At 38.8% G+C, this 27,668-nt stretch overlaps 1 protein-coding gene across 9 annotated transcripts in view; it reads right to left on the bottom strand.

Moving 5' to 3' along the window:
* Window positions 1–27,668, bottom strand: part of TBC1D5 (TBC1 domain family member 5) — a 498,550-nt gene that overhangs the window by 183,964 nt on the left and 286,918 nt on the right. For all 9 annotated transcript variants that reach the window (XM_038759929.1, XM_038759928.1, XM_038759927.1 and 6 more), the window contains 5 exons: window positions 26,176–26,243; window positions 13,383–13,485; window positions 4,747–4,835; window positions 3,264–3,314; window positions 3,097–3,166 (listed from right to left, as the gene is read on the bottom strand). In XM_038759929.1, the coding sequence (XP_038615857.1) occupies window positions 3,097–3,166; window positions 3,264–3,314; window positions 4,747–4,835; window positions 13,383–13,485; window positions 26,176–26,243 (381 nt within the window). The remainder of the gene's footprint in view (window positions 1–3,096; window positions 3,167–3,263; window positions 3,315–4,746; window positions 4,836–13,382; window positions 13,486–26,175; window positions 26,244–27,668) is intronic.

Genomic DNA, 27,668 nt, shown 5'->3' with positions numbered 1-27,668 from the left:
TACTAACTTCAGTGTCATGTCCAAAGGAAACACACTCAGTACATGTTTGGAGAGGATGACATTAAGAAGTATACTATATATTCTGAAATCTTAAATCTTGAAAAATGAAATGAAAAGCTCAACCAATGCACATTTAAAATAATTTTGAAGAAAATGTAATGCGGATGTGACAGGATAATTAAGGGAACAATAGGATTTCACTACCTAATTGTGGGCAAGTACATGTCTACCAATTCTTTTTGTATTGTCCTCTCCCCAGAGCTTAGTATAGTGCTCTGCACATAGTAACTCTCAATAAATACCACTCATTGATCTAATCAGGAATAGAATTGTCTATTGCCTTTTCCAGGAGGTTCACAGAGGCTTTGGAGTTGGAGCTAGGTGCTTCAGACGAAAAGAACATTTTTTCACTGGGTTTTCATTAACTTCATGACTCAGCGAGTACACTGTTTTTCTAAGCTAGGGAAGCTAAATTGTTGAATTATCACCTGGTTTACAGTAGTTTTTATGGTTAAAAACTACAGCCCTTCATATTTATCTATTTAAATGAGAAAATTCAGAACTAGTCATGAACATTAGTGAACACTTTTACTTTTTTTCCCTCCCATATCTGAGCTTTTAGGCACTACTGAAGAATGAATTACCAGTTTACTGTTTAAGAGCAAATCACATGTCAAATTGTTATGTTACTTGGGTAGAGCACTAATCAGGAGGCAGGTATGTCAATGTGTCAAAATTCAGTCTCAATATAGTTTTTGATATTCATTGCAGTCTATGACCATTTCTAACCACTTGCCAAGAATGCAAAGTTACACTCCAAAACATACAGTCATTCGTCACTTGTTCTTTTAATGCAGGTCTCAACTTCAACAACCCTGACATAATGTAGTGTGTTGACATATTGCTGATTGAAGACTTCATCACCTAGGCCAATTGCATGAATGGCATATGTTGGCCATGCCATTTCTCAAAAGATGGAGTAAAGAGACAGCAATACACTGGAATGCAATCAATCATACTAACATACAAGGAATTAACCATAGCATACCAGCAATGTATACCAAATATTCTAATCTTGAAATATGAGCTATGCTTATCAAAATTTGCAAATTTTTCACCAAAAGGGACATATGCAAAAATAACAATGGGTTGATCACACTGATCATCAGTGTTGCCATATGTTCACAGTTAAAACATAACATAAAAAAAAATCAAGAGAGCAACCAAATATTTTCACTGTTGCATTATTAATATAACAGTACAGTGTACACTATCATATTTCCTTTATTATTAACCCTCAACCAAAGGTTTCCCTTTTGATTAGAATTTAACTGGAGGTGAAGGAAGGGATGCAATTAGCAGATAGTGCTTGGCACACAGTACGAGCTTAACTAATATTATTATTATTATTCTAGCCCATGTGTTCATTCTAGGATTTAAGCATCCCAGACTTGCAGGCTACTGGTTATTTTCATGACTAACTGCAAATGATCTTAGACAATCAATCAGTCAGTCAAAATGCATTTATTGAGCACCCACTGTGTGCACAGCACTGTACTGTGTGCTCGGACTAATATTATTATTATTATTCTAGCCCATGTGTTCATTCTAGGATTTAAGCATCCCAGACTTGCAGGCTACTGGTTATTTTCATGACTAACTGCAAATGATCTTAGACAATCAATCAGTCAGTCAAAATGTATTTATTGAGCACCCACTGTGTGAACAGCACTGTACTGTGTGCTCGGGAGAATACAACAGAGTCGGCTGATAAAGTCCTGGCCCTCAAGATCTGGTACAATCTAATGGGGGAGACAGACATTAAATAAATTACAGATAGGGAAAGCCAAGTAGCTTACGGATAATGGTTGAACAGTGGTTAAACCAACAGGACTTAGTGATAGACTGAATAAGAGAGAGGAGTCAAGGATCACACCAAGGTTAAGGGCTTGTGAGACTGGAAGGATGGTAGTGCTGTCTACAGTGATAGAAAAATCAGGGGAAGGGCAGGGATGGGGTGGGACTATAAGGAGTTCTGTTTTGGTCATGTGAAGTTTGAGGTGAAGGCAAGACAACCAGGTAGAGATTTGTGAAGGCAGGAGGAAATGTGAGACTGCAGAGAGGGAGAGAGATCAGGGCTGGAGATGTAGATTTGGGCATCACCTGCAAACCGGTGGTAGTTGAAATCATGGAAGCGGATGAGTTCTCCAAAGGTTTGGGTATAGATGGAGAACAGAAGGGGACGCAGAATTGAACCTTGAGGGACACCCACAGTTAAGGGGTGGGAGGCAGAGGAGGAGCCCACAAAAGAGACTGAGAACAAGTAGCCAGAGAGACAGTGTCAGTGAAGCCGAGGCTGGATAATGTCTCCAGGACAAGGGAGTAGTCGACAGTTTCAAAGGCAGCTGACAGGTCAAGGAGGATTAATATGGAGTAGAGGCCATTGGATTTGGAAAAAAGGAGATCATTAGTGACATTTGAGCAGACGGTTTCTGTGGCTTGAAGGGGATGGAAGCCAGATTGGAGGGGGTCAAGCAAAAAATGGGAGAAGAGGAATCTGAAACAGCAGATGTGATATCAGAAGAGACTAAATTGATCATGCCTGTTCTCTGAAAATTCCAGTTTACACAGAAAAATCCAGATATCTGGACTAGCTCTGGTCTTGTGCGTTTCAAGATAATTCAGCTTTCAATACATTTATCTTTCATATCTAGCCCATATTAACCATGGCCAATCCTGTTGCTACTTAACTCCTTTAACTCCTAAAGCTGTTGATAGCAATAGACTACGAACATGAAAACCAAACCACAAGGAAGATGCAACGTATATTAAGTTTCTCCTTAGTCCTCCACCTAATTTTGAATAGGCCTATTGCTTGGTTTTCATTAGGCCAACTCTGATTCTTACAAATTCAAGGCACATGGTCAGCAGTTGGAGTAACTGCATTTGATTGTAGACATATGTATTACTACTAGGTATCTTTCTAAAATTCAGAAACCTATCCATCGTGAAAGGAAATGTTATGTAATATCTACTTAATTTAGATCAATTCTTTCAGTAAGGATTACGCAGTATCCCTTTAATAAAATGATTTACCTTCTGAGCATCGTGTTCAAATGTGGAAAACCAAGGTTCAGCAGTTTCCATAAGGTGAGAGAACATTGCACTAAAACATGAGAAGGGAAAGGATACCAATGTTCAATACTGGAATTCAAACAAAACTTCAAAAAATAGGATGAAAAAAGGGAAGTGAGTACACTTACTAAGCATCATGCTCCAAGTATTCTGGGTTTAGAAGACCTTTCATTTCCTCGCTAAGGAAATAACACACAAAAATAATCAAAATTACAGTTTTGGTCACTCTTCTACATTTACTATTGTGGTTTCAAACCCAACTTTCATAAAAAGTGAAAATGAGAAAAATTAGCCTTTTTTTAAATTAAAGAGCAACTCCAGTGAACAGATGAAGTCTTTCCTTTCTATAAAGATCAAAAACAAATTACCTGCCTTGTCTAAACTACAATAAAGTAACCATCTAATTATTCCAAATAACAAATTACAGACTGTCACAATATATTCTTTGAATTTGCTTGATCTAGAATAATTGATTACTCCATAATCTATCACTGTTTGTCCAAAGCAAAAAAAATTATGGTTACTGGTCAAATATGCACTATCAAAACATTAATTTATTTTGTTTTAATGGCCTCTATTTTTATTGTATTTTAACAGCAATTTATCAGTGACAGCACCTCTTATCAATCTCCTTTACAGTCTTGCTCCCCCACCCCCTTTTTTTTTATTTGGCTTAGGAGACACTGAAAGAATGAATTTGGTTGATGCTTCTTTTCAGCACTTACTTTCCAGGAAGTGTATCCTATACTAACTTAAGGTATTTTAAGATAAATTTTTAGAAGATTGACTTTTAAATTACATCTCAATCGAATACTAACTCCATCCTTGGACAAACATGGTATTACAGAAGAATCTATAGATAATCTAATTACAATGTAGTTCGAATTGCTGAACTTCAAAAGCAAATATAGTAAAATTATAAAATGTAGGGACTAAATTTGATGCCATCCCATTGAACAATCTATATCCAAAGGGTGAATATTAATTTAGATGAAGAACAAGACTAGGCCTTGAAATATGGATAGATACATTTAATAAATACAATGGAAACTAAATATGACAAACATCAGGAATTGAGGCAGACAAGCCATGCAGCTTGGAGGGAGACCTGATTTTGTAGGTTTTGAGACCCAAGATTCAGTGCAAGGAACGAGCAAAAGAGCAGGTCATCACTCAGAGTATTCCTCCTTGGTGGTATAGCTGATTTATGGCATGAACGTAAGAATGCTTTTCAGTGTCACTACAATTCTAAGACCAGACATGTTAATACAGATTTATTCTGGCTGGCTCAATAATCTTTTTAATCTCCCTCTTTGGCTGAAGGTAGGACCATGATTTTTCACCTTGCTTCAAATCCCTGCACAAAGGTATGAGGCATGATAGTTTACGAGTTTTTGGCACCAGGAAAATCTGTGTAGTCTTTCAAGAATCGGCCTACACCGAAAAGGCCAACATTTCATTACCAACTTCATCAGTTTGAAAGTTTCATTTCAAAAAGCTAATATTTTTACTAAAATGGAGGTTTTCTGCAAAAGGCTCGCAATTTTTATAAGCAAAACGCTGAAAACAGTGTACTCTTCATATAGCATATACTCAAATGAGAAAACTTGCCTTGGTTGTGCAGCTTCGCTAGCGTGCAAAAATGCTTGGTGGTCACAATGCAAGATAAAGACTATAGGGGCTAACAGCTCGTGCATACCCTAAAACACAAGAAACAACAGTAAGATGCTTATCCATGTACTGGTACATTGCTCTTTCAATCTATAGCAATGAGTCACACTACCAAGAATGAATTCCTTTCAAATAATATCTGGCTATCCATTTTAGATTTTGATTCACCGGAACACTTTTTCTTGTTTTAGACATGGAGTACAGTTCTCTTTTTTCTGACACAACAGACAATAAATCGGCATGGTAGACAACCTTGCACCTGTCAGTTGCTCCAAGAACTATGCTTATAAATACGATTTCCATTTATGCAAATTACAATCATGAGCTACAGAATAAAGATCTGCAGTAAGAGGGGCAATGAAGAACTGTACACTGAAGAAAATTGCATCCAATGTTTTCCTTTTATAAATGGTTCAAAATTAGGATGTCAGTAGCTTTTAGCAAAGCAGAAATAAGCTTGTTAGATGTTGGATCATGAAATATCTCTATCTCTGGAAGGGATAAAGAAACAGCCTTAAAATACAATTTTTATTATTTTTTTACATGACCATATCCTAAGAATTTTAAAGACTCAGCATGCCACAATTAGAATTACAGATTCAAATATGTTTAGGTATTTCGGTAATATATGATAATTTGTCTTAATGCAATCTAGTATGGCTCTTCCAGTTTTTATTTGACATTATAGTCATTATGAACAATTATTAGTGATAGTGATTGAATCATGTTGTATTTTTTAAATCGTTAGGTGCCTACTATGTGCCAAACACTAATACTAAGCACTGGGGTAATAATAATAATGATGGCATTTGTTAAGCACTTACTATGCGCAAAGCAGTGTTCTAAGCGCCGGGGCAGATACAAGGTGATCAGGTTGTCCCAAGTGGGGCTCGCAGTCTTAATCCCCATTTTACAGATGAGGTAATTGAAGCACAGAGAAGTTAAGTGACTTGCCCAAGGTCACACAGCTGACAATTGGCAGAGCTGGGATTTGAACCCATGACCTCTGACTCCCAAGCCTGTGCTCTTTCCATTGAGCCATGCTGCTTCTCTAGATACAAGATGACTAGGGGTAAATACAAGATAACTAGGTTGGACACAATCCTTGTCCCACATAGGGCTCGTGGCCTAAGTAGGAGGGAAAGCAGGTACTGAATCCCCATTTTAAAGATGAAGAAATTGAAGAACAGAGAAGTTAAGCCATTTGTCTCATGTTAATGATGTTTCAAAAAGATAACTACATTTATATTTTACAAGGTCACCATTATAGCTTAATAGCTGCTCATTGCTTTTTGTGAGTCAAGTGAGCCTTTTGCATTCATCAAATTCTTGAAAAATATTTAACTCCCTCATCCACGGAGTCCTGGACTTAAAGGTAAAAAGAATGGCATACAGCACTCATTAACATGTTAACAAACAACTTGAAATCACTGTTTTCTACATATCGGGCATTTATACTATTGATTCACATTTGGCTCAATTCCATCAACCCAGTTTTACATTGTTGTAGTCTGTCTTTTCATTATTTATCAGTCTCAAGTCTCCTACCTTCAACCCCTTACTCATATCCTCTCCCTTGCCAGAAATTCCCCTTCCCTTTAAATCTTCCTAATCATGTTTCTCCTCTATCTTCAAAGCCCTCCTGAAATGCCACCCTCAGCAGGATGCTCTCCTAAATTATTTTTCTCTTCTCTTCTCTCAATCAATCAATCAATCATACTTATTGAGCGCTTACTGTATGCAGAGAACTGTACTAAGTGCTGGGAAGTACAAGTTGGCAACATATAGAGACGGTCCCTACCCAACAGTGGGCTCACAGTCTAGAAGGGGGAGACAGAGAACAAAACAAAACACATTAACAAAATAAAATAAATAGAATAGATATGTACAAGTAAAATAAATAGAGTAATAAATACATACAAACACATATACATATATACAGGTGCTGTGGGGAAGGGAAGGAGGTAAGGCGGGGGGATGGAGAGAGGGACGAGGGGGAGAGGAAGGAAGGGGCTCAGTCTGGGAAGGCCTCCTGGAGGAGGTGAGCTCTCAGTAGGGCTTTGTAGGGAGGAAGAGAGGTAGCTTGGCGGATGTACGGAGGGAGGGCATTCCAGACCAGGGGGAGGACGTGGGCCGGGGGTCGACGGCGGGACGGGCGAGAACGAGGCACGGTGAGGAGATTAGCGGCGGATCATCCAGATCATACAGTCCCAGCACCACCACCTCAGCATTTATTTGGACTCCCTGCCATCTACAGCACTTATATCAATTACACCCTATACCCTGTATCTTTCCAAACTCTTTTTCCTACCAATCCATATGATTTTGACAGCCTCTCCAGTTATAGTGTAGGCTTACTGAGGGCAGAGATTGTATCTTTGCCTATATCGTACCCTCTCAAGCACTAGTACAGTGCTCTGCACTCAGCATTGTGATGGATAACTGTAATCAATTGTAGTTATTGACTGCTTACTCTGTGCAGAGCAGTGTACTAGGGAGGGTAAAATATAACAGAGTTGGTAGACATGTTACCTGCCCACAGCAAGGCTCCAGTCTAGTGAGCCTCCATCACCTGCCTTCTCTCCTTCTACAACCCAGCCTGTACACTTTGCTCTTCTAGTGCTACTAACCTTCTTACTTTCTTTAGTCTTGCATGTCTCGCTGCTGAGCCCGGCCAATGTCCTGCCTCTGGCCTGGAACACCCTTCCTCCTCAAATCTGACAGAGTCTTTCTCTCCACTTCTTCAACGCCTTACTGAAGGCACATTCCTTCAAGAGGCTTTCCCAGACTAAGCCCCACTTTTTCTCATCTCCCACTCTCTTCTGCATTGCCCTGACTTGCTCCCTTTGCGCTCCCCCACTCCCAGCCCTATAACTTTATTTGTACTGATGTTTGTCTCTCCCCCTCTTAGACTGTAAACTCGTTTAGGGCAGGGAACGTGACCGTTTACTGTTATATCGTACTCTCCCAAGTGCTTAGTACAGTGCTCTGTACACAGTAAGTACTCAGTAAATACAACTGAATGAATGAATGGGGAGACAGACATTGATATAAATAAGTTACAGATATGTGCATAATTGCTGTGGGGAGATGGAGGGGTGAATAAAGGGTGCAAGTCCAAGTGCGAGAGTGACTTAGAAGGGAGTGGGAGAAGAGGAAATGAGGGATTAGTTGGGGAAGGCCTATCGGAGGATGTGTTCTTTCAAAAAAACTTTGATGGCGGGGAGAATGATCATTTGTCAGACATGAAGATGCAGGGAATTGCAGGAAGTAAGCGCGGGGTCAGCGACAAAACAGACGACATCGTAGGGTGGCATTGGAGGAGCGAACTGTTGGGGCTGGGTTGTAATAGGTAATCAATAAGGAGGTCAGTGTGATTGACTGCTTTAAAGCTGATGGCTAGGTGTTTCCGTGAGATGCTCAAGTGGGTGGGCAACCACAGGAGGTTCTTTCTTTTAAGGTATTAGTAAAGCATTTACTAGGTACCAGGCACTTTACTCCAAGTGCTAGTCACAAGCTAATCACGTTGGGCACAATCCAGGTCTCACAAGGGGCTCACAGTCTTAATCCCAATTTTACAGATGACTTAAATGAGGCAGAGAGACGTTAAGCAACTTTCTAAAGTCACACAGTGGACAAGTGGCAGAGCGGGGATTAGAACACAGGACCTTTGTGAACAGTGGGAAAACGTGGATTGAATTGGTTTTGTACAAAAATGAGCTGGGCAGCAGAGTAAATTATGGACTGAAATGGGGACAGACATGTGCCAGGGAAGTCAGCGAAGAGGTTGATGCAGTAAATCAAGGTGGGATAATAATGATAATAATAATAATAACAATAATAATAATAGCATTTATTAAGTGCTTACTATATGCCAGGCATTGTACTAAGCGCTGGGGTGGATACCAGTTGAACACAGTCCCTGTCCCATTTGGGCTCACAGTCTCAATCCCCATTTCATAGATGAGGTAACTGAGACACAGAGAAGTAAAGTGACTTGCCCAAGGCCACACGGCAGACAAGTGGCAGAGCTGGGATTAGAAAAACTTGGATTAACATGGTAGCAGTTTGGATGGAAACAAACGGCTGAATTTTAACCATGTAGTTAAGGTGAAGCCAACAGAATTTGGTGACAGATTGAAAATGTGAATATTGATATTCTCACTATAGGCTCATTCAGCCTTCACTATTTAGTGCATTCCAATGTATGCTACTATTTTACTCCTCATTACCCATAATTACTCACAAGCAGTGTGGCCTAGTGGATAGATCACTGGCCTGGAAATCAGAAGGACCTGGGTTCTAATTCTGCTTGCCACTTACCTATTGTGTGACCTTGGGTGAGTCACTTCACTTCTTTGGGCCTCAGTTACCTCATCTATAAAATGGGGATTAAGACTGTGAGCCCTATGTGGGACAGGGACTGTATTCAACCCAATTACCTTGCACCTACCCCAATGCTTAGTACAGTGCCTGGCACACAGTAAGAGCTTAACAAATACCATTATTATTATTATTATTATTATTATTAATGCAGTTTGTGTGGTAGACAAAAATCAAGGTAAAGAATAAGGCCAAATTCAGTTCAGTTCAGTTTGCCCCAGCAAATCCAAGTGCAAGGGTGACCCGGAAGGAAGTGGAATACTGTACCACGATTTCACCTATCCTGCTACAAATTCCTTGCCTGTGTCCTCCCTCCAGCCCGCAACTCCTTCCCCATTCATATATAATCATGATAGCATTTATTAAGCGCTTACTATATGCAAAGCACTGGTCTAAGCGCTGGGGAGGTTACAAGGTGATCAGGTTGTCCCACAGGGGGCTCACAGTCTTAATCCCCATTTTACAGATGAGGGAACTGAGGGACAGAGAAGTTAACTGACTTGCCCAAAGTAACACAGCTGACAATTGGCAGAGCCGGGATTTGAACCCCCGACCTCTGACTCCAAAGCCCGTGCTCTTTCCACTGAGCCACGCTGCTTCTCTATATGACAGACACTCTCCCCACCATCAAAGCCCTACTAAAATCCCAACTCCTCCACGAAGCCTTCCCAATTGAACCCCTACTTCCCCTACTCCTCCTCTCCTTTCTGGATCCCCTATGCAGTTGGAACTCTTGATAATCACCTTCACCTACCCTCATCTGAACAGTACTTATGAACATATGCATAACATATTTTAATGTCTGTCACCCCTTCCAGACTACTCGGGCAGGGAATGTGTCTAACCAATTCTACGGTATTGTACTCTCCCAAATGTTGAGTACAATGCTCTGCACACCGTTAAGCTCTCAATAAATACCCCTGATTGACTGATAAATTTGCCTTGACTTGTTCACTGTTTTCCTTTGAAACAAAACCCTGGAAAAGTACTGAGCAGCAGTCTTTTTGACTTCAGACTAGGGAGAAAAAAGTCAAGAGTAATCACCCAGAAACATGGGCTCTTTTAAAATGAAGGGTGGAGAAAGAAAGGCCTCAAAAGAACTTTCTTATTTGTCAGAGCCTTCTGGTACAGCTCTCACAAAAGGACGTTCAATACAATTTTGGCCTTTCCAGCATCTAACTGGGCTCAGTTTCCATTGGCTTTATGCTTTTCATCTATATTCTTCAGCAAACACAGAAGCACTGATCTCATACTAGTCAAAAATTAAGGTAAAGAAGTTTTCTTTGTCAACAGCCTGTAGGCTCACAAAATTGAACCTCTTCTTTTATCTGCCTATGTTCATTTAGCCCACCACGCAGTCTTTATTAAAGCTGAAGCATCAGGCAGTCAAAGTTCATTAATACCATTTATAAAATCTCTGCGGTTTCAATTAACTCAGCAAGACATTCTACTACATGATAACAGTCTCATTAATTCAATAAAATCCCACAACTATTAACAATATGGTCTATGTTAAACGGGGTGTCACCTAGTACAAAATAATAGCTTTAACAGCTTGTGATGAAACTCAAGGTTTTTTCTTAAGTTTGATCCAGTTAAATATTCAGTCCTTCTGCAACAAGGTACTATTTCTCTGTATAGAACCTACTGGATTTTAAGCACGTATGGAGAGTAATTTAGCTTTTTGGGTCATACCCAGAAGTAAAATAATACTTTCCTTTTCAATATACTGTACTGTATATAAACTGTTCAGAATGTGAGCCTCGATTTCCCTCTCCACCTCCAAGTATTGGGTCACATTAATTGAAAACACGAGGTTGGGCACTATTGAACTATCAGAGATGTCTTGAAAAAAGCTCCTCACTCTCAGCTTCAAGGCTGTCCATCACCTCGCCCCCTCCTACCTCACGTCCCTTCTCTCCTTCTATATGTTTGGACAGATTTATTACTCTATTTTACTTGTGCATATTTACTATTCTATTTATTTTGTCAATGATGTGCATCTAGCTTTACTTCTATTTATTCTGATGACTTGACACCTGACCACATGTTTTGTTTTGTTGTCTGTCTCCCCCTTCTAGACAGTGAGCCTGCTGTTGGGTAGGGACTGTCTCTAAATGTTGCCAACTTGTACTTCCCAAGCGCTTAGTACAGTGCTCTGCACACAGTAAGCGCTCAATACGACTGAATGAATGAATCTAATTTTATCCACTTCTATAAAATTATCCTAACAATAATGATGGCATTTATTAAGCGCATACTATGTACCAAGCACAATTAATCATATTTATTGAGAACTCGGGAGAGTAGGTAGACATGTTACCTGCCCACGAGTTTACACACTAAGGGGGTGACAGATGTTAATATGAATAAATAAATTACAGATATGTATATAAGTACTGTGGGGTTGAGGGAGGAGTGAATAAAGGGTGAAAATCCAAGTGTGATGTAGAAGAGAGCGGGAGAAGAGGAAATGAGAGCTTAGACAGTGAAGTGCTTAGTACAGCGCTCTGGATATAGTAAGTGCTCAGTAAATACCACTCGTTGACTGACTGATTGGAAGGCCTCTTGGAGGAGATGTGCCTTCAATAAGGTACTATTTCTCTGTATAGAACCTACTGGATTTTAAGCATGTATGGAGAGTAATTTAACTTTTTAGGTCATACCCAGAGGTAAAATAATATTACTTTCTTTTTCAACATACAGGACTGTATATAAACTGTTCAGAATGTGAGCCTCTATTTCCCTCTCCACCTCCTAGTATTGGGTCACATTAATTGAAAACATGAAAGTACTTGGGAAAGTACCTTCCCAAGCACTTAGTACAGTGCTCTGCACACAGTAAGCGCTCAATAAATACACATGAATGATGTGAATTGAATGAATGAATGAGTGAATAGTAGGAGAGCAGGGAGGTGAGGTAGGAGGGGACAAAGTGACTGACTAGAAACGGTAGCTGAAGCCACGGCAGTGAATGAGTTCTCTAAAGGAGTGGGTGTAGATACAAAATTTCAGCGGACCGGAACTGAGCCTTGAAGGACTCTCATATTTAGGAGGTAGGAGGCAGAGGAAGGGCTCTTCAAAGAGACTAAACAAACTACCTCCTTAAAAAACTAGTGAAATCAAAATGCTATTTTGATAAATGTATTTTCACTTCTAGTACGCCTATGAAACTACTGAGATGCTGCCACTATGCAAATCTAAGCAAATATTGCTCTACAGAAATGAATGTTTTAATATTTGAAAGAGAAGATAATTGAGTGGTTAGAAATTCAGGTTAAAATAGTTCTCTATTTTCACCAACAACCACCTCTAATAACTGGTATTCATAATGTATATCTGATATTCGTAACATATACCTCCTATACAAATACTAAACTTGCTTTGTTGTTATTAAATAATTCCACTTAAACTCACTTTCATGCCTCTCATACTTACATTTTTATAACATCCTGTGTTTTAACAACATATACACTTCAAAAAATACATTGAATAATCAATTTTAAATGGTTTAAACTTTATTACAAAAGGTACACCAAATTTTTGAGCTTTCATAAATTAGGGTGGGACAAGTGAACAACCATTCTAAACATGAACTTTTAATATGGGGATAGCTTTTAGAAACTTTTTTCTAAAAGTTCTAATCAATTCTAATTGATTCTAATCACTCGATAGTAGTCACTGAGAGCTTACTTTGTAAACAGCCCCATACTAAGCGCTTGGGAGGCTACAGTATAATAGATAGAGTTGGTAGTCATGACCCCCACGAAGAGCTTATATAGTCTAGAGGATAAATACCTGCTTTAAAGACTGAGTTATGCCATTATTTTTAAACTGTACTTCATATTTTTATATGTTACAGGTGAATTTGAAATTTTTATACTTAAGCACTCAAAACGCTATTACTAGATTGATTCCAAGGAGGCTGTTTATAAACAAACTCCCAAAAGTTGTAAGAAAATACTGAGCAGCCTTATCGAAGACAATTTGGTAGAATGTCTTATAATGAGGAGGCATATGTGCTTCAATGAGCTTACTTTCCTCCTCATGCAGCTGACAAGCATCTCTTAGATTGCTTTGGCATTATGATACAACTTTGGATACAATAAAACCTACATTATTGCTTTATCATTTGTCAAGCTGTAGACAAAATTTTGAGTCAATCGATGCCACCTGTACAATATTTTCATTACCTGCTTATAAAGCAACTGCTCGTTTTCTCTGGCATAGCAGAACAGAACATCTGTAAGAATTTTTCTCACGTTTTCTTCTTGGAAATACTGCATTTCAGGAAACCTGAAAAAGAAAAAAATATTCTGAAGATGGCAGAGCACCTAAAAAAAAAATCGCCCAAACTCTTCACCTAGACATGCACCCACGATTTTGTTCATTTCCCAGGGAAGCTTTTATCCGCAATCCAACTGCTGTTTTAATGAAGTAACAGTGAAAAGGGGAAAAAAGGACAAATGATAACATTTTCCTTTTTACAAACACTTAACCAAGCAAAAACCAACAATTGTTTTACCAGCCTAAAGGTGGGTATATGAATGTCTGTCTACTTTCCAAACAGCTCTTAAGTGAAAAAGGGCAAATCTTGGAGTTTTGGTTTCATATCAATAATTAAAACATCCTTTGAAATTGAGAATCTTAATTATTTACAAAGTAATAAGATATTTTCTATGTAAATTCAGGGATTTTAATGTTACTTTAAAAAAATTTGTTGGATTTAGATTTGAACTGCATTGGCTTCTGAGAAAGAAAAGTCACCTAAAAGTCGCCTAAATATTCCTAAAACAACTGTTGCAACTTTTTTTTTTTCCTTAAGAGAAAGTTCCCACCAGAGAAATTATGGGGAAATCTCTATTGGCACACTGAACGTAATTTCACAGGTATTATGCAATTAAAATGGCTTGAAGATGTTATAAACTCCAATACTAGATTACCAAACACAGTACTAAGAGTTTAATAATCATCCACTAAATAATGTAAATTGTATTGCACACCAACTTATGGTTTCGCTTGCATGCATACTAACCACTTTCCAGATTAACAGCTGGAAATCTACAATGATTGCATTTCAGGTAATTCAAATTGTCCATTTTTAGCAACTATCATATTCCCTCCCAGCCCCATAGCACTTATCTGTAATTTGATTTATTTATACTAATGTCTGTCTCCTCCTCTAGGCTGTAAGCTTGTTGTGGGTAGGGAATGTGTCTGTTTTATTGTACTCTCCCAAGCTCTTAGTACAGTGCTCTACACATAGTTAGGCACTCAATAAATATGACTGCCTGACTTAAGATGTGCATTAGGCAGACACAGTGAACTAAAGCAAATACAACACCCATTTACAATCCCAGTATCAATTTGTGAGGTTCCCAGTTTTTCTTTTAGAATAAAAAACTATTTTTACTCTTTAAAATTCTACAAGTAGGTCCAATGAGGTACAGTTCTTATGAAAAGAGAAAAAGTTTGCTTCCATTTGAATTTGTAAAATCAATCCGTGATAAATTATGCAAGGAAGAAACTAAAGGAAAAAGCTTTGTTTACTGCTATTCTCATTATGCTGCCAAATATGGGTCAAAAGTATAATCGGTCTTGGTCCATGACTGGAATAATTACATACAGATAATACAATAACCACAAATTACATCTCAGAGTTATGGTATCCCACAAAAGAAACACATCTAGAGGAGAAATCAGGAAGAGAAGTAGTAGGTTACTAGAGGTCAAGGACAGAACATGGTGCTTTATAAAGTCACTTAAAAATGGCTGATGGGAGGATTGCAAGGAACGGAGCAGGGACTAAAAACCTCATACTGCAAAGGGGTTGGTTTTTCTCGATTTCCAGAAGCTACTGGGACATTCTTGGAGAAGACTGGCTCCTGCCAATGGTGGGAAAGCTCCATTTGCCATTCAGCAGGTTTGAGTTCTCCTGTGAATGCATCGTGGAAGTCAGGCAATTGAAAATTTCCTGTGCTGGGTGCTTGGAGTTTACCTCCTGGTTGAGTCCCAACCAGAAGTCGTTCCATGTGGCATAATATTTCCCTCTTTTTAATCTATACCAGAAGAAAGAGGAAAGCGAGTTATTTTACACTTAGCTTCCTTTCCTTTCATTGCCCCAAGCAAAGTCTTCAGGCTGTGACACAGATTGTTTAATTTTAGTTAATCAAATGACTCAACGGCTTTAAGAATTACCCTGTACACTTTGACTTCGATATTTTCAGATTTGTGGTAGTGATTAATCCAAACTTTGGTGACTACCTTGCTTGGGGATTTGATTCAGCCCTGGGGGCTAGGGAATTCACCAATCTCTCAACTGGGTCTTGGCTGGAGCTTTTAATCCTACTTTTCTTTGGACTACCTTGAATACAGTTTAACTAATTTAGGTCACGTTTGGGGTTATACCAGTAAGTGACACCCGATCAGATGACAAAAGAAGAAATGAATAGGACCGGGGATAGGGTGAAGAAAAATGAACCTGGGATGGAAGCATTTAAGGTACAGAATGAGCAGTAGTGGGGGGACTCAATGGAAAGAACAAACAACGAAGATGTGAGGAAGGCAGCGTGAAAACTGTACTCTGCAAACTTGAATTTCACACAATCACAGAACAAGATCAAATCTCAACATAACAAGTAGTCCAAACATCTAGCTCCAACAGATAAATGATAAAGCCAGCTGAATGCCCAGGCCAATGAATGCTGACTTATTTATTACTCTATTTATTTATTTATTTATTTTACCTGTACATATCTATTCTATTTATTTTATTTTGTTAGTATGTTTGGTTTTGTTCTCTGTCTCCCCCTTTTAGACTGTGAGCCCACTGTTGGGTAGGGACTGTCTCTATATGTTGCAAACTTGTACTTCCCAAGCGCTTAGTACAGTGCTCTGCACACAGTAAGCACTCAATAAATACGATTGATTGATTGATTGAAAGTCTTTCTCTTTTTTTTTTCTGGTCTTTGCAGATTTGAATAAGTCAATTCTTTAATACTCTCCTATCATATTTGGGCTGATTAACTGATCACAGGTCATCTTTGTCTTAGAGGCCAATGAAAAGGAAACATTATGAGCTCTTGTTTTCAGCTTTTTTTTCCTAGTGACCTAGAGGAAAACTTCTTTAGTCCTTTATATTATAGCACAATAGTTAACACAAAGCATTTATTTAGTACATCATCAATTGATTGTATTTATTGAGCGCTTACTATGTGCACAGCACTGTACTAAGCGCTTGGGAAGTACAAATTGGCAACATATAGAGACAGTCCCTACCCAACAGTAGGCTCACAGTCTAAAAGGGGGAGACAGAGAACAAAACCAAACATACTAACAAAATAAAATAAATAGAATAGATATGTACAAGTAAATTAAATAAATAAATAAATAGAGTAATAAATATGTACAAACATATATACATATATACAGGTGCTGTGGGGAAGGGAAGGAGGTAAGATGGGGGGATGGAGAGGGGGAGCATATACTGTGAGCATAACATTGCACTAGGTACTTGTACACTAGGTACACAATAAATGATGTGAAAGACAGGTTTGGTCCTTGGGAAATTTACAATTTTATGCTGGAGATCAATGCAGGGAAGACAATGTCCTCAGACAAGAGACAGGTCTTCGTGACAGTGAGAAGCAACAAATGGGCTGCAAATAGGTCAATGATGAAACAAAGTTTGCTCAAGATGGACTGGGTTCTCCACAGCCACAGCAATAGAGTTGTGGGAGAGAACGATGAAGTAGGAAGGGGTGAATGGAACAGGGATGAAGTTTTGGATGGTGCTATTGGGACCGGGGTAGGCAAGAACAAGAAGGAGGGCAAGGAGGAGGAGGTTTTGGGGATGAGGGATGTAACCAACTGGTCCAACTGTGTTCAGTGAAATGTAGGGAGAATGGGTGCACTTTGGATACCCTGTAAAGAATACCTGAGACCAACAGCAGCAGATACCACTATGCTCTCACAAATTTTGTAAGCCACTGTTAAATATGATACTTAGTGGCTTAGTAAGGGTGGCAGGAAGAGGATTATTTTCAATCTTTTATATAAAGTTAGGGAAAAAGTCCTTCCCCCCCCGCCGCCCCAAAAGGAAATAAAACAAAGAACAAAAAAAACACAGTTGTGTTCTACAAAAAAACCAAAAAGGACCTAGAAAACAGCAAACCATCAGTGAAGGAGATATGGAGATTTACTTGCACAAGCAAAGGCAGTAAAGCAGTTGTTTTATGAAGCAGTGCATGGCCACTAAACTTATAACTCTGGATGCATTTTGAAGATATGATCCCAACAACCTTAATCGTGATAAGGAAGATGGAAAGATAAGATTTTGGAGTAAAAAAATTCCAACAGCCCATTTTCACCCTTTTCAGTTTGATTTCAAGGCAAGTTATCCAAGTTAGAATATCAGAAACATATGAGGACAGAATTGCAAAATGCCAATGGAAAAAAATATGAGAATAATGCAATTATCAAAAATAGTAAAAAGGTCAAGAAGTTCTTTGAACTTGGCCACAGGGATATTATTATAGACCTCAGAAATGGGAAAAGGTCCAGTGGAAAGCCACCATGGGAACTGCATCAGATGAGGGATTTTGTGATGGATACACAATCCAGAAGTAAATATTCTGATTCTAGGAATAGAAGTGTAGTCTTGCTGGGTCCCTCTACTTCCTCCACTGGTCTGGGCCACATGTCTGTAATGTCTTAGAACTGGCATTGGCAACAGTGCCAATTTTCTCAGTTCATTATCAAATTTACAGTGCTTGACCTTTGATTTATTTGTTCTCTACTTCACTTGATATTTCCTATATTCCTTTTGTTCCAATTTCATTGTCAGAGCTTCTTTACTCACAATAAAGTTCTAATTTCTTTTGATCATAGAATAGTTTGGTTCGAGAAACATCAATCTAGTGTATTTATTGAGTGCTGTGTGCAGAGCATTGTACTAAGCACTTGGGAGAGTACAATATTACAGAGTTGGTCGAGAAATTCCTTGCCCACAGCAAGCTTACAGTCTAGAGGGGGGAAACAGATAATATAAATTATGGATATGAATTTAAGTGGGGCTGAAGGAGGGGTGAATAAAGGGTGCAAATCCGAGAGCAAGGTTGACGCAGGATGTGGAAGAGGAAATAAGGGCTTAGGCAAGGAAGGCCTCTTGAAGGACATGTGCTTTCAATAAGACTTTGAAGGTGGAAAGAGCGATCGTTTATTAGATATGAAGAGGGAGGGCATTCCAGGAGATTGAGGCACAGTGAGGAGGCTGGCATTAGAGCAGAGAAGTATGTGGGATGGATTAGAGTAGGAAATCAGGGAGGTATGGTATGAGGGGGCTAGGTGACTGAATGTTTTAAAATCTATGGTAAGGAGTTTCTGTTTGATGCAGAGGTGGATGGGCAACCACTAGAGGTTCTTGAAGAGTGGGGACATAGGGACTGAACATTTTTGTAGAAAAATGATCTGGGCAGCAGAGTGAAGTATGGAATGCAGTAAGGAAAGAAAGGTGATAGGGAGGTCAGCAAGGAGGCTGATACAGTAAGCAAGGCGGGATACGGCAAATGCTTGGATTAACATGGTAGCAATTTCGATGGAGTGGAAAGGGCAGATTTTTAGTGATGTGGTGACAGACTGAATATGTGGGTTGCATGAGAGAGTTGAGTCGAGGATGTCTCGAAGGCAGGAAGAAATACAAAACTGCAGAGGAGGAGAGAGATCAGGCCAGGAAAGGTAGATTTGGGAATCATCTGCATAGGAATGGTAGCTGAATTTGGGGGAGTGAATGAATTATTCAAGGGAGTGGGTACACATGGAGAACAAAAGAGGACCCAGAACTGAGCCTTGAGGAACTGCTCCAGTTATGGGGTGGGATGCAGAGGAGGAACCCATGAAAGAGACTGAGAATTAATGGCCAGAGAGATAAGAGGAGAATTAGGAGAGGACAGTGTCAGTGTCAGTGAAGCCAAGGCTGGATAATGCTTCCAAGAGAAGGGGTGGTACACAGTGTCAAACGAAGCTGAGGGGTCAAGGAGGATTAAGATGGAATGGAGGTCATCAGATTTGGCAAAAAAGAGATCACTGGTGACCTCTCAGGGGCCAGTTTCAGTGGGGTGCAGGGGTGGAAGCCAGACTGGAGGAAGTAAAGTAGAGAAGTGGAAGAGAGGAAGTAGAGGCAGCTCATGGAGTTTGGAAAGGAATGGAAAGAAGAAGCTGGGCGATAACTGGAGGGAGATGTGGGGGTCATGGGAGGGTTTTTTTTAAGAATACGGGAGACATGAGCATGTTTGAAACAGTGGGGAAGTAACTGGAGAATGAACAGTTCAAGATGGCAGTCAGGGAGGGAAGAAGGGAGGAGCCAAGCATTTTAATAAGGTGCAAAGGGATGGGGTCTGAGGCACAGGAGGAGGAAGTGGATTTTGAGAGGAGGTGGAGATCTCCTTTAGAGATACTGCTAGGGGAGATGGGAGAGTTGAAGAAGGGGCAGGAGGGACGGAGGTACTGGAGAGGAGCAGGGGAGATTTTAGGGAGATCATGCCTGTTTCAATTTTCCTCGATAAACAAAATAAGTTCTCAAACAAAACAAATGAAGGTCCCAAACTTCCAAAATGGAAAATCAGGCACCAGGAAGTCCAAAATCAGAAATCAGTTGACACACATGCCTGATATTTGACAGACCAAAATGTTAGCTTTAATAATTTCATTTTTTGAAAAATTCTCCTTCCTTTTATCTAAAATGCTGAAGTTTTCAAACATCAAAAAAAGCCTTTTGAGCCAGTGCCTATCGGGATCTTATGAAATGGCTGGGTCATTAGGGGGCAAGAGATGAGGGAGACAGGGGGACTAGGGGTTTGAGGAGGGAGTTAAACATCTGAAATAACTGGGAAGGAAAATGGGTATGAGAGTCAATAAGGATGGAGAAATAATGTTGCAGGACAGAAGATACAGCACAGTAAAAGCAGACAAGAGTGAACTTGAGGTGGGTAATGGTGACCTGATACCTGGGTTTCTGCCAGTAGTGCTCTGTGGCTCATGCACAGGAGCCAAGAAAGAGGACTACAGAGGTGATCCAGGGCTGTGGAGTAGTGGTACGAGATCCGTGAAAGGATAAGGGAGCAAGGGAGTTGATTTCAGTAGAAAAGATGGTGTTGAGGGCATCCATTTGTCATCATGGAAAGTAGTTTGGATATGGAGACTAAATGAGGCATGGTAACTTGAGAAAATTGGATGGGGCCAAAATATCACAGGTCTTTATAGATCACTGCTATACATCAGGGAAGTATCTCCTACATCCTATATTGCTTTGATTAGGAACTTTTCTGTGAGCCAAGGGCATGCTGTATGCATGCTGTATCAGCTTGTACTCCATTATTTCTCTGCCCACTTCTCACAATGCCCAGAAGGAAGACCTAGAAAGTCAAGAAGTGAGAGGCTTTTCTTCCCACAAGCAACAATTTTGGGCCTGTCAGGTCACTTAAGGCTAAGGTTCTTAGGATGATAACTAAGTAGGTCGGAGGAATTACAGCCTGATTAAGAATGGGGTTAAGAAATAAGTGAAATGATAAAATGCTTTTCCATTGCATTAGTGAACATAATTAGCAATTAGAAGTATTAGAGCAGACAAATCATCAGGCTCAAATGAATTACTGAAAATTCCATCATTCAATAAGCAGTCCCGAGGGGAAAAATAGAGCCCTTGCTGAGAATTTTTAATAATGCAGTAGGACAGGTAGCATTGAACATCGTGCAGCAGCAAAAACAGATGAAGGTCCCAAACTTCAAAAATGGGAAATCAGACTCCAGGAAGTCCAAAATTAGAAATCAGTTGTCATAAATGCCTGATACTTGATAGACCTAAATGTTAGCTTTAATGATTTCATTTTTTGAAAAATTTTCCTTCCTTTTATCCAACATTCTGAAGTTTTCAAACATCAAAAAAAAAAAAGACTTTTGACCCACTGCCTATCGGAACTTACGATTATGACACGCATCCTGCATTATCCTTCCAGAAAGCCAGGGCTCTTTCAGGAATTTCAGGAAATTATTTGATATTTATGGTACAAACTGGGGAAGAAACACCTCATATACCAACATTACTGCGAGAGAGGATGATGAACTATGAATGGTGATTAAAAACTGGCTTAGCTAAAACACAGAAGATGTCAGCAGGCGGAGAGAAATCTTCTTGCTTGCAGCTCAGGACAACGTAAAGTTCTTGACAAGCAATATATAACTGGTCCTCAGATGCATGGGGAAGGGGTAACTGAATACTGATCAAAGGATTAGTTACATGACTTTCACAAAAGAAATCTAAATTCTGTCTACTGAGAGAAAAAATGACTCATGAAAGATTCTGTGCTTTAGTGACAATAAGTCAAAGAAATAAAGAATAAGAATTCAAAGGATAAAAGTGAATGAATAAAGCGTTAAAGAAAAGTAGTACTAGAAATGACCTAAATGTAGTGGCTGGTTTAAAAACTTCAAGTCATCGTCACAAGCCTACATTTTAAATTAAAGAATTACTTCTTTATGAAAATCTGTTTTTTCCCCTTTTTAATATTTAAGAAACACACACACAGGTTGCTGACAACTCTTAAAGAGCGGCTTGTGTTTTAGTTTTCACTTTCCAGGCTGTGAACAAGTGCATATGTGAGGGCTGGTTGTGCATGCACAAGCTTGTACTTTGTCTGCATTAAATAAAATTTAAACACAACATAAAGTACTTCCACTCATTCATGTGTGCCTGCAGTCCACCTCTAGGAGAGTGAAAATATAAATACAAGCTGCTATTTTGGTGTGATCACACAAATGTGGCAGCTTGTGTTTTTTTTTCCCCTTAACATTTTAACACTGGGCAGATTGTCTGCATTAACACACACCAAAATCAATTCTGCTCTGAAATTGCTTGTAGAATCTTCTTTCCCTGAGGAAGCTTAAAAAAAAATGAAAGAGGGCTTAGGAAGTGTACATATTAAAGTTGTTGAAATTTACCAATGTAACTTTTAATAGGACATGACGAAGTGGAGGGGTGGCACTTTCTCAGAAAGTGTGGCTGAGGGGAAGACGTAAACAGCAAATAACAAGTAAAACCCTAGCACCACTATTGCCTATCTTTGTGATGCAATAATTACATGCTACATCTCATAAAATAAACAAAATTAGAATATTGGAAAATACACAAGAGCCACACAAATCAATCTAAAATAATCTGAGGTAGTTAATCGTTATGAATTGATATAGGATCATAAATAAATGAGTTTAAATAAATGATTGAAGGACAAGTAACAGTTTCAAACAGCAGTAAGTAAAGATTAAAGATATTTGTGGAAAAGATTATAATTTTTTTATCCTTTTCACTCTTCAATCAAGGTAAACTGCAATCTGCAGAACAGCAAAAACTATTTTTTTTTTTCCCGTACTGGGTACAAGAAAACAGGTCACAAATTTACACTGCTGTAGAGTGTACTGCAATGTTCAGCAGTGAATTTCAGAAAGCACTGAGGCAGAGAATGTTTAGCACAAGGAAATATTTCTCAAGTTTTTTGGAAATGCCCAAAGAAGATTTAGTCAAGCTTAACCTATCAGGTCAGTAAACTGGGCTAAAGGAGGAAACACAAAGACAAAGTATTTATAGGGGGGAAAAATGATTTTTTTTTATCCTAGACATTTATACAGTAAAAAAACTAACTGATGAATGAGTTGGATGAAGTGATTACCAAAGTAACTAAACAGGAGAAACCATGAACTGAAGAAATGACCAGCATAACCGCAGAGCAACCAGGAAGACTTTAAATACACCTAACATTTCAGTAACTCAGTTAAAGTTTAGGAAAAGGATGATGCCTACCAGAAATAATGCATCTTAAGAAATCATGAGACTATTTCATAAATGCCACTAAATATATAAGGGTAGAATAAATTGATCAGTATTCATTCTCCAGTCATCCAATGATGAAATGGCAATTTCCTTCCAATCTTGATTTTGCGCATAATTCACAATACCAGTGCTTTATATGTTACTGACAAACTATATTACACGGAGTATATAGACAGGGCTAAGAGTTTTCTAGTTTTTGGTCTGTAGCAGATTCAATTAGACCTCCAGAGTTCCCAAGCCTCTACAGTTCTGGAAAAATAAGACTGACCTCATTTGGTTAATATGAGCAACAGCTACAAAATATATGAATAGCTTTATAATGCCTATTAGAATGATAGCAAATCAACACAAAAAGATCGCAAACTTCAATAATAATAATAATAATGATGATGATATTATTTCTTAAGCGCTTACTATGTGCCAAGCACTGTTCTAAGCACTGGATATACCGTGATACACAGAATCTACCATGATATAGAATATACTCTGATACACAGAATCTAAATTGATTCTACAATTAAGCAATATTTGTATTACAGATCAAATTAGTCATCCGCCAAGGATCAAAAGCAGCAGTAGTAGTAATAGTTTAAGTACCTACTGTATGCAAAGCACTGCACTAAGTGCTGGGAAAAATACAAAGGTGAATATATAAAGTTATAATGAAGCAGAAGCGTCTTCCATAATTTCACTGAACTGATTGCGGCATCTGGAATCCTTGAGGGGCTAAACTGCACCAAGTTCTCTGAATACACATAGGTTGCAAAATTGAGGCAACTTGAGCTTTCAAGTAGTCTATAGGAGTCATTTATGCTTATTCCAGTTTCTTCCTTGAAACTTATCCCATGGATACAGGTAGTTAAAAGAGGCTTGGACATCTTGTCCATTAAAAATGGAGTTTCATAAAACTATTACTTCCGATAATCGATACTTTTGTGAAATAAAGTGACAAATTACTACTACACTCAGTGAGAGAAAAATCCTTTGTACTGAAGTCAATGACATCCAAATAATTATTTTAGAAGGGAACTAATTTCAGGAACATCTGAATTGTAGGCCAGAAAAATGCAGAGTATAACTCTACAATTTGTGGGTTTAGTATATCAGAATGCAGAGCAGTCTCACTTGAGAGTACAAACTGCGATTTAATTCTAATTAACTTTCACTCTTTCACGTGGAATAAGTGAGGAGAGCAAAATATTGAACTGAGTATGGATTACTCTGGTTTAAGGTTTGAAGAACTAAAATTGCTTAAGCCAAATGTAAATTAAATGAACTGTTTTTCATAAGAAAAAGCAATGGAAAAAATGAATCTTCCCTGATTAAGTGCCCTTTTCCCCTACCACCCCTCTCTTCTGAGTCACCGATACACTTGAATATGCACTCTTTTAAGCACTTGATATTCACCCCACCCATAGCGCCAGAGCTATATAAATATATATTCAAACGTAATTTACTTAAATTAATATGTCCCCCCCACTAGATATTAAATTGCAGGTGGGCTGGGGACATGTCTACCATGTCTGTTGTACTGTACTCTCCCAAGCACTTAATACAATGCTCAGCACACAGTAAGTGCTCTTACATACCATGCCTTGACTGATTCATTCTAATACACGTGCATTATATTTTATCAATGTCTTCAGCTGCTGAGCTAGACAAAAATCACAGGTACCAGTGAAAGATCCAGGACGTTATTTTGATTTTTCACACACAAACATCTGACCCAAAAGGTAATGCAACACTACACATTGGCTGTTTCAGGATGAGTTGGGACCTCACTGCCTAAGACACTGAAACCAAATTTTACATTAAAAATTAAATGGCTGCGACACAATATTAAAAAAACATATCAATTTCAAGTGAGGCTAATCCCTTGAAAAAATAAGTATTAGGTGGACCGAGTAACATATGTAAATTTATGGCTGTGCACATACGTGTGTATGTATGTATATGTCAATGTATATATATGGACACACACACACACACACACACACACACATTATACTTAGAAAAGCCTGAACAATTTCCACTTAAAAATAGAAAACGCCATCTGTGAGGCAATTTACATGGAACTTCACCGAGATTTTTAATTACACCTTTATGCCTCAAAATACACAAATGCTTTCCTGAGAATATATGATAATGGACATACAGTATACTGACCAAACAAGAAATTCGATTTTCTAGCATCAATGTAAAACACTATGTCAAGGGTCTCCCAAACTGTCAAAGGGTGCTGGTGGGGAAGAGAAAGTGGAAAGAAGCAGCAGCAGAGGGAGGTTGTGATGGGGATGGCAATAGCTGAGATGATTTGGGTGTGTTTTGGGGAGGAACAGTAGGGATGGAGGAGTAAGATCAAACCTGCCTGCATATAAAACCTTTTCAATCATGTCACCTTAAAACTCTTAAGTATACACATACAGGATTATCACACATATTAACTGAGTGTGAGGTAGCCAATCCAAAGAATTGAATACGCTGAAGTAGATGACCTTTAAAATGTAATGGTTTCATCACCATCATCAATGGTATTGACTGCTTACTCTTTGCAAAGCACTGTACTAAGCACTTGGGAGATGACAGTGGGCAGACACATTCCATATCCACAATGAGCTTCATGATAATGTTTTAGAAACACCTTGTTAACATGTAGAACGGGGCTTAATGAGTAATGGGGGGGGTCAGTTAATTGTTTGGGGTGATAACACTGACAGTGAAAACCAGTTAAATGAAATTAGATAAAATAAAAAAAAAATGCTTAACTCCTACCAGCCTCATTCTTGTCATCTATGTGCCTCCCAATTTCTACGAACTGCAAAACCTAAATTTTATAAAAGTCCTCAATGTTTACATGGATGTAAATAGTTCAGTGTGAAACAGAGTCTTAATGTCACATTTTATATAGAAAGCTACATTTTATATAGAAAACTTGGAATATTAGCAACATAATTATTTCAATCTTTCTAAAGGGCTTTATTTGTTCAAATGATTCTAGTAATATACTCTATCAGGCTAAAATTGTAGAGCAAATAATAAAGAAGTGAATATTAAAAAAACACTCAAATTTGAATTGTAAGAAGGAATTTCTGCATTACTCTACATACGTTCTTTTGACATCCTGTTCAATCATTGCTCGGAGTTCTTTATCCTGGAAGAATTTGTTCCAAAGACTCTGCAAAAAAAATAATGATTTGAACACTCCCTTTATTATTTCAAATATTTTACAAAATGCTAGTTGGTTTTTAAAAGATCCCAAGAAAGCATAACAGGATTCAAGTGAGCAAAATGGGTGTATCCTTTTTTTCTCTTAGACTATATGGGTGTGGTCATGCATAATTTGTAACTTCTTCCCACTGATACTTTACAAAAAGCATCTATTACTAGTTAGAGAGAACTTTTGCTAGCTTCACAATGCTCATGGAATCTGTGAATTACCATGGAACTTCATCTACTTCAAAACAAGAAGGCATGGTGCTAATTTGGTTTTATTTCTTGCTCCATCACTGCTAAGCATTAAATTTCCCCTTTGCAGAAGGTTAAACTAGTGGAGGCCTTTCTCAACATCTTTCCAAGGTACAGTTGGAGACCATTCCCCTGCTCCATTTGGCAGCATGGGGCTCCCACTCAGCCGTTCATTCCAACCAACTCGTTGGTCTAGAGAAATTACTGTTAATACTATTATTATTATTGTTATTATTAACACTATATCATCAGCATTAGGTGGAGAAATATCATCTATTATCAACTACCATCTCTAGGCAGATGATTCCCAAATCTACCTCCCAAGCCATGAGCTCCCTCTTTCACTGCAGTCTCTCCTTTCCATTCTGCCTTCAGGACGGCTCCACTTCTAAGTTCCACCAACACCTCAAACTCACCTTACTACCCAAACTCTGTCCTGCCCCTAACTTTCCTATCACCAAAGATGAGACCACTATCCTCCATGTCTAACAAGCCTGTAACTTGGCTGCAGCTCTTGTTCAATCCACATGTTCAATTTGTCACAAAATCCTGGCGGTTCTACCATCACAACACCGCTAAAATCCAACCTTTTCTCTCCATCTAAGCTGCTACTATGCTGATTCAAGCACTTAGCCTATCCCTCCTTGACTACTGAATCAACCTACTCACTGAACTCCCTACCTCCTGTCTATCCCCTCGCCAGTCCATACTCTTCTGCCTGGATCATTTTTTTTGAAAAACCGTTCAGTTCCTATCTTTTCCCTTCTGTAAAAACTCTAATGGTTGCCCATTCACCGCCTCAGAGAAAAACTCCTTACTATCACCTTCAGATAATCAATGCTATTTGAGTGCTTACTGTGGGCAGAGCACTGTACTAAGCGCTTGGGAGGATATAATACAACAAAGTTAATCATTTCTCGAACATCTCTCCCACCTATCTTACCACACTGATCTCCTACTACAACCAAAACAGCCCACTTTGCTCCTCTAATGCCAACCTACCTAATGTACCTCAATACTGTCTATCTTGCCACCAACGTCTTGCCCACATCCTCATTCTGGCCTGGACTTCCCTCCCTCTTCATAGTGGACAGTCTACCACTCTCTACACCTTCGGAGCACTCCTAAAATCACT

The sequence above is a fragment of the Tachyglossus aculeatus genome, chromosome 2 (assembly GCF_015852505.1).
Source record: "Tachyglossus aculeatus isolate mTacAcu1 chromosome 2, mTacAcu1.pri, whole genome shotgun sequence".
NCBI classification, from domain to species: domain Eukaryota; kingdom Metazoa; phylum Chordata; class Mammalia; order Monotremata; family Tachyglossidae; genus Tachyglossus; species Tachyglossus aculeatus.
This window is presented reverse-complemented; position numbering and strand designations above follow the sequence as displayed.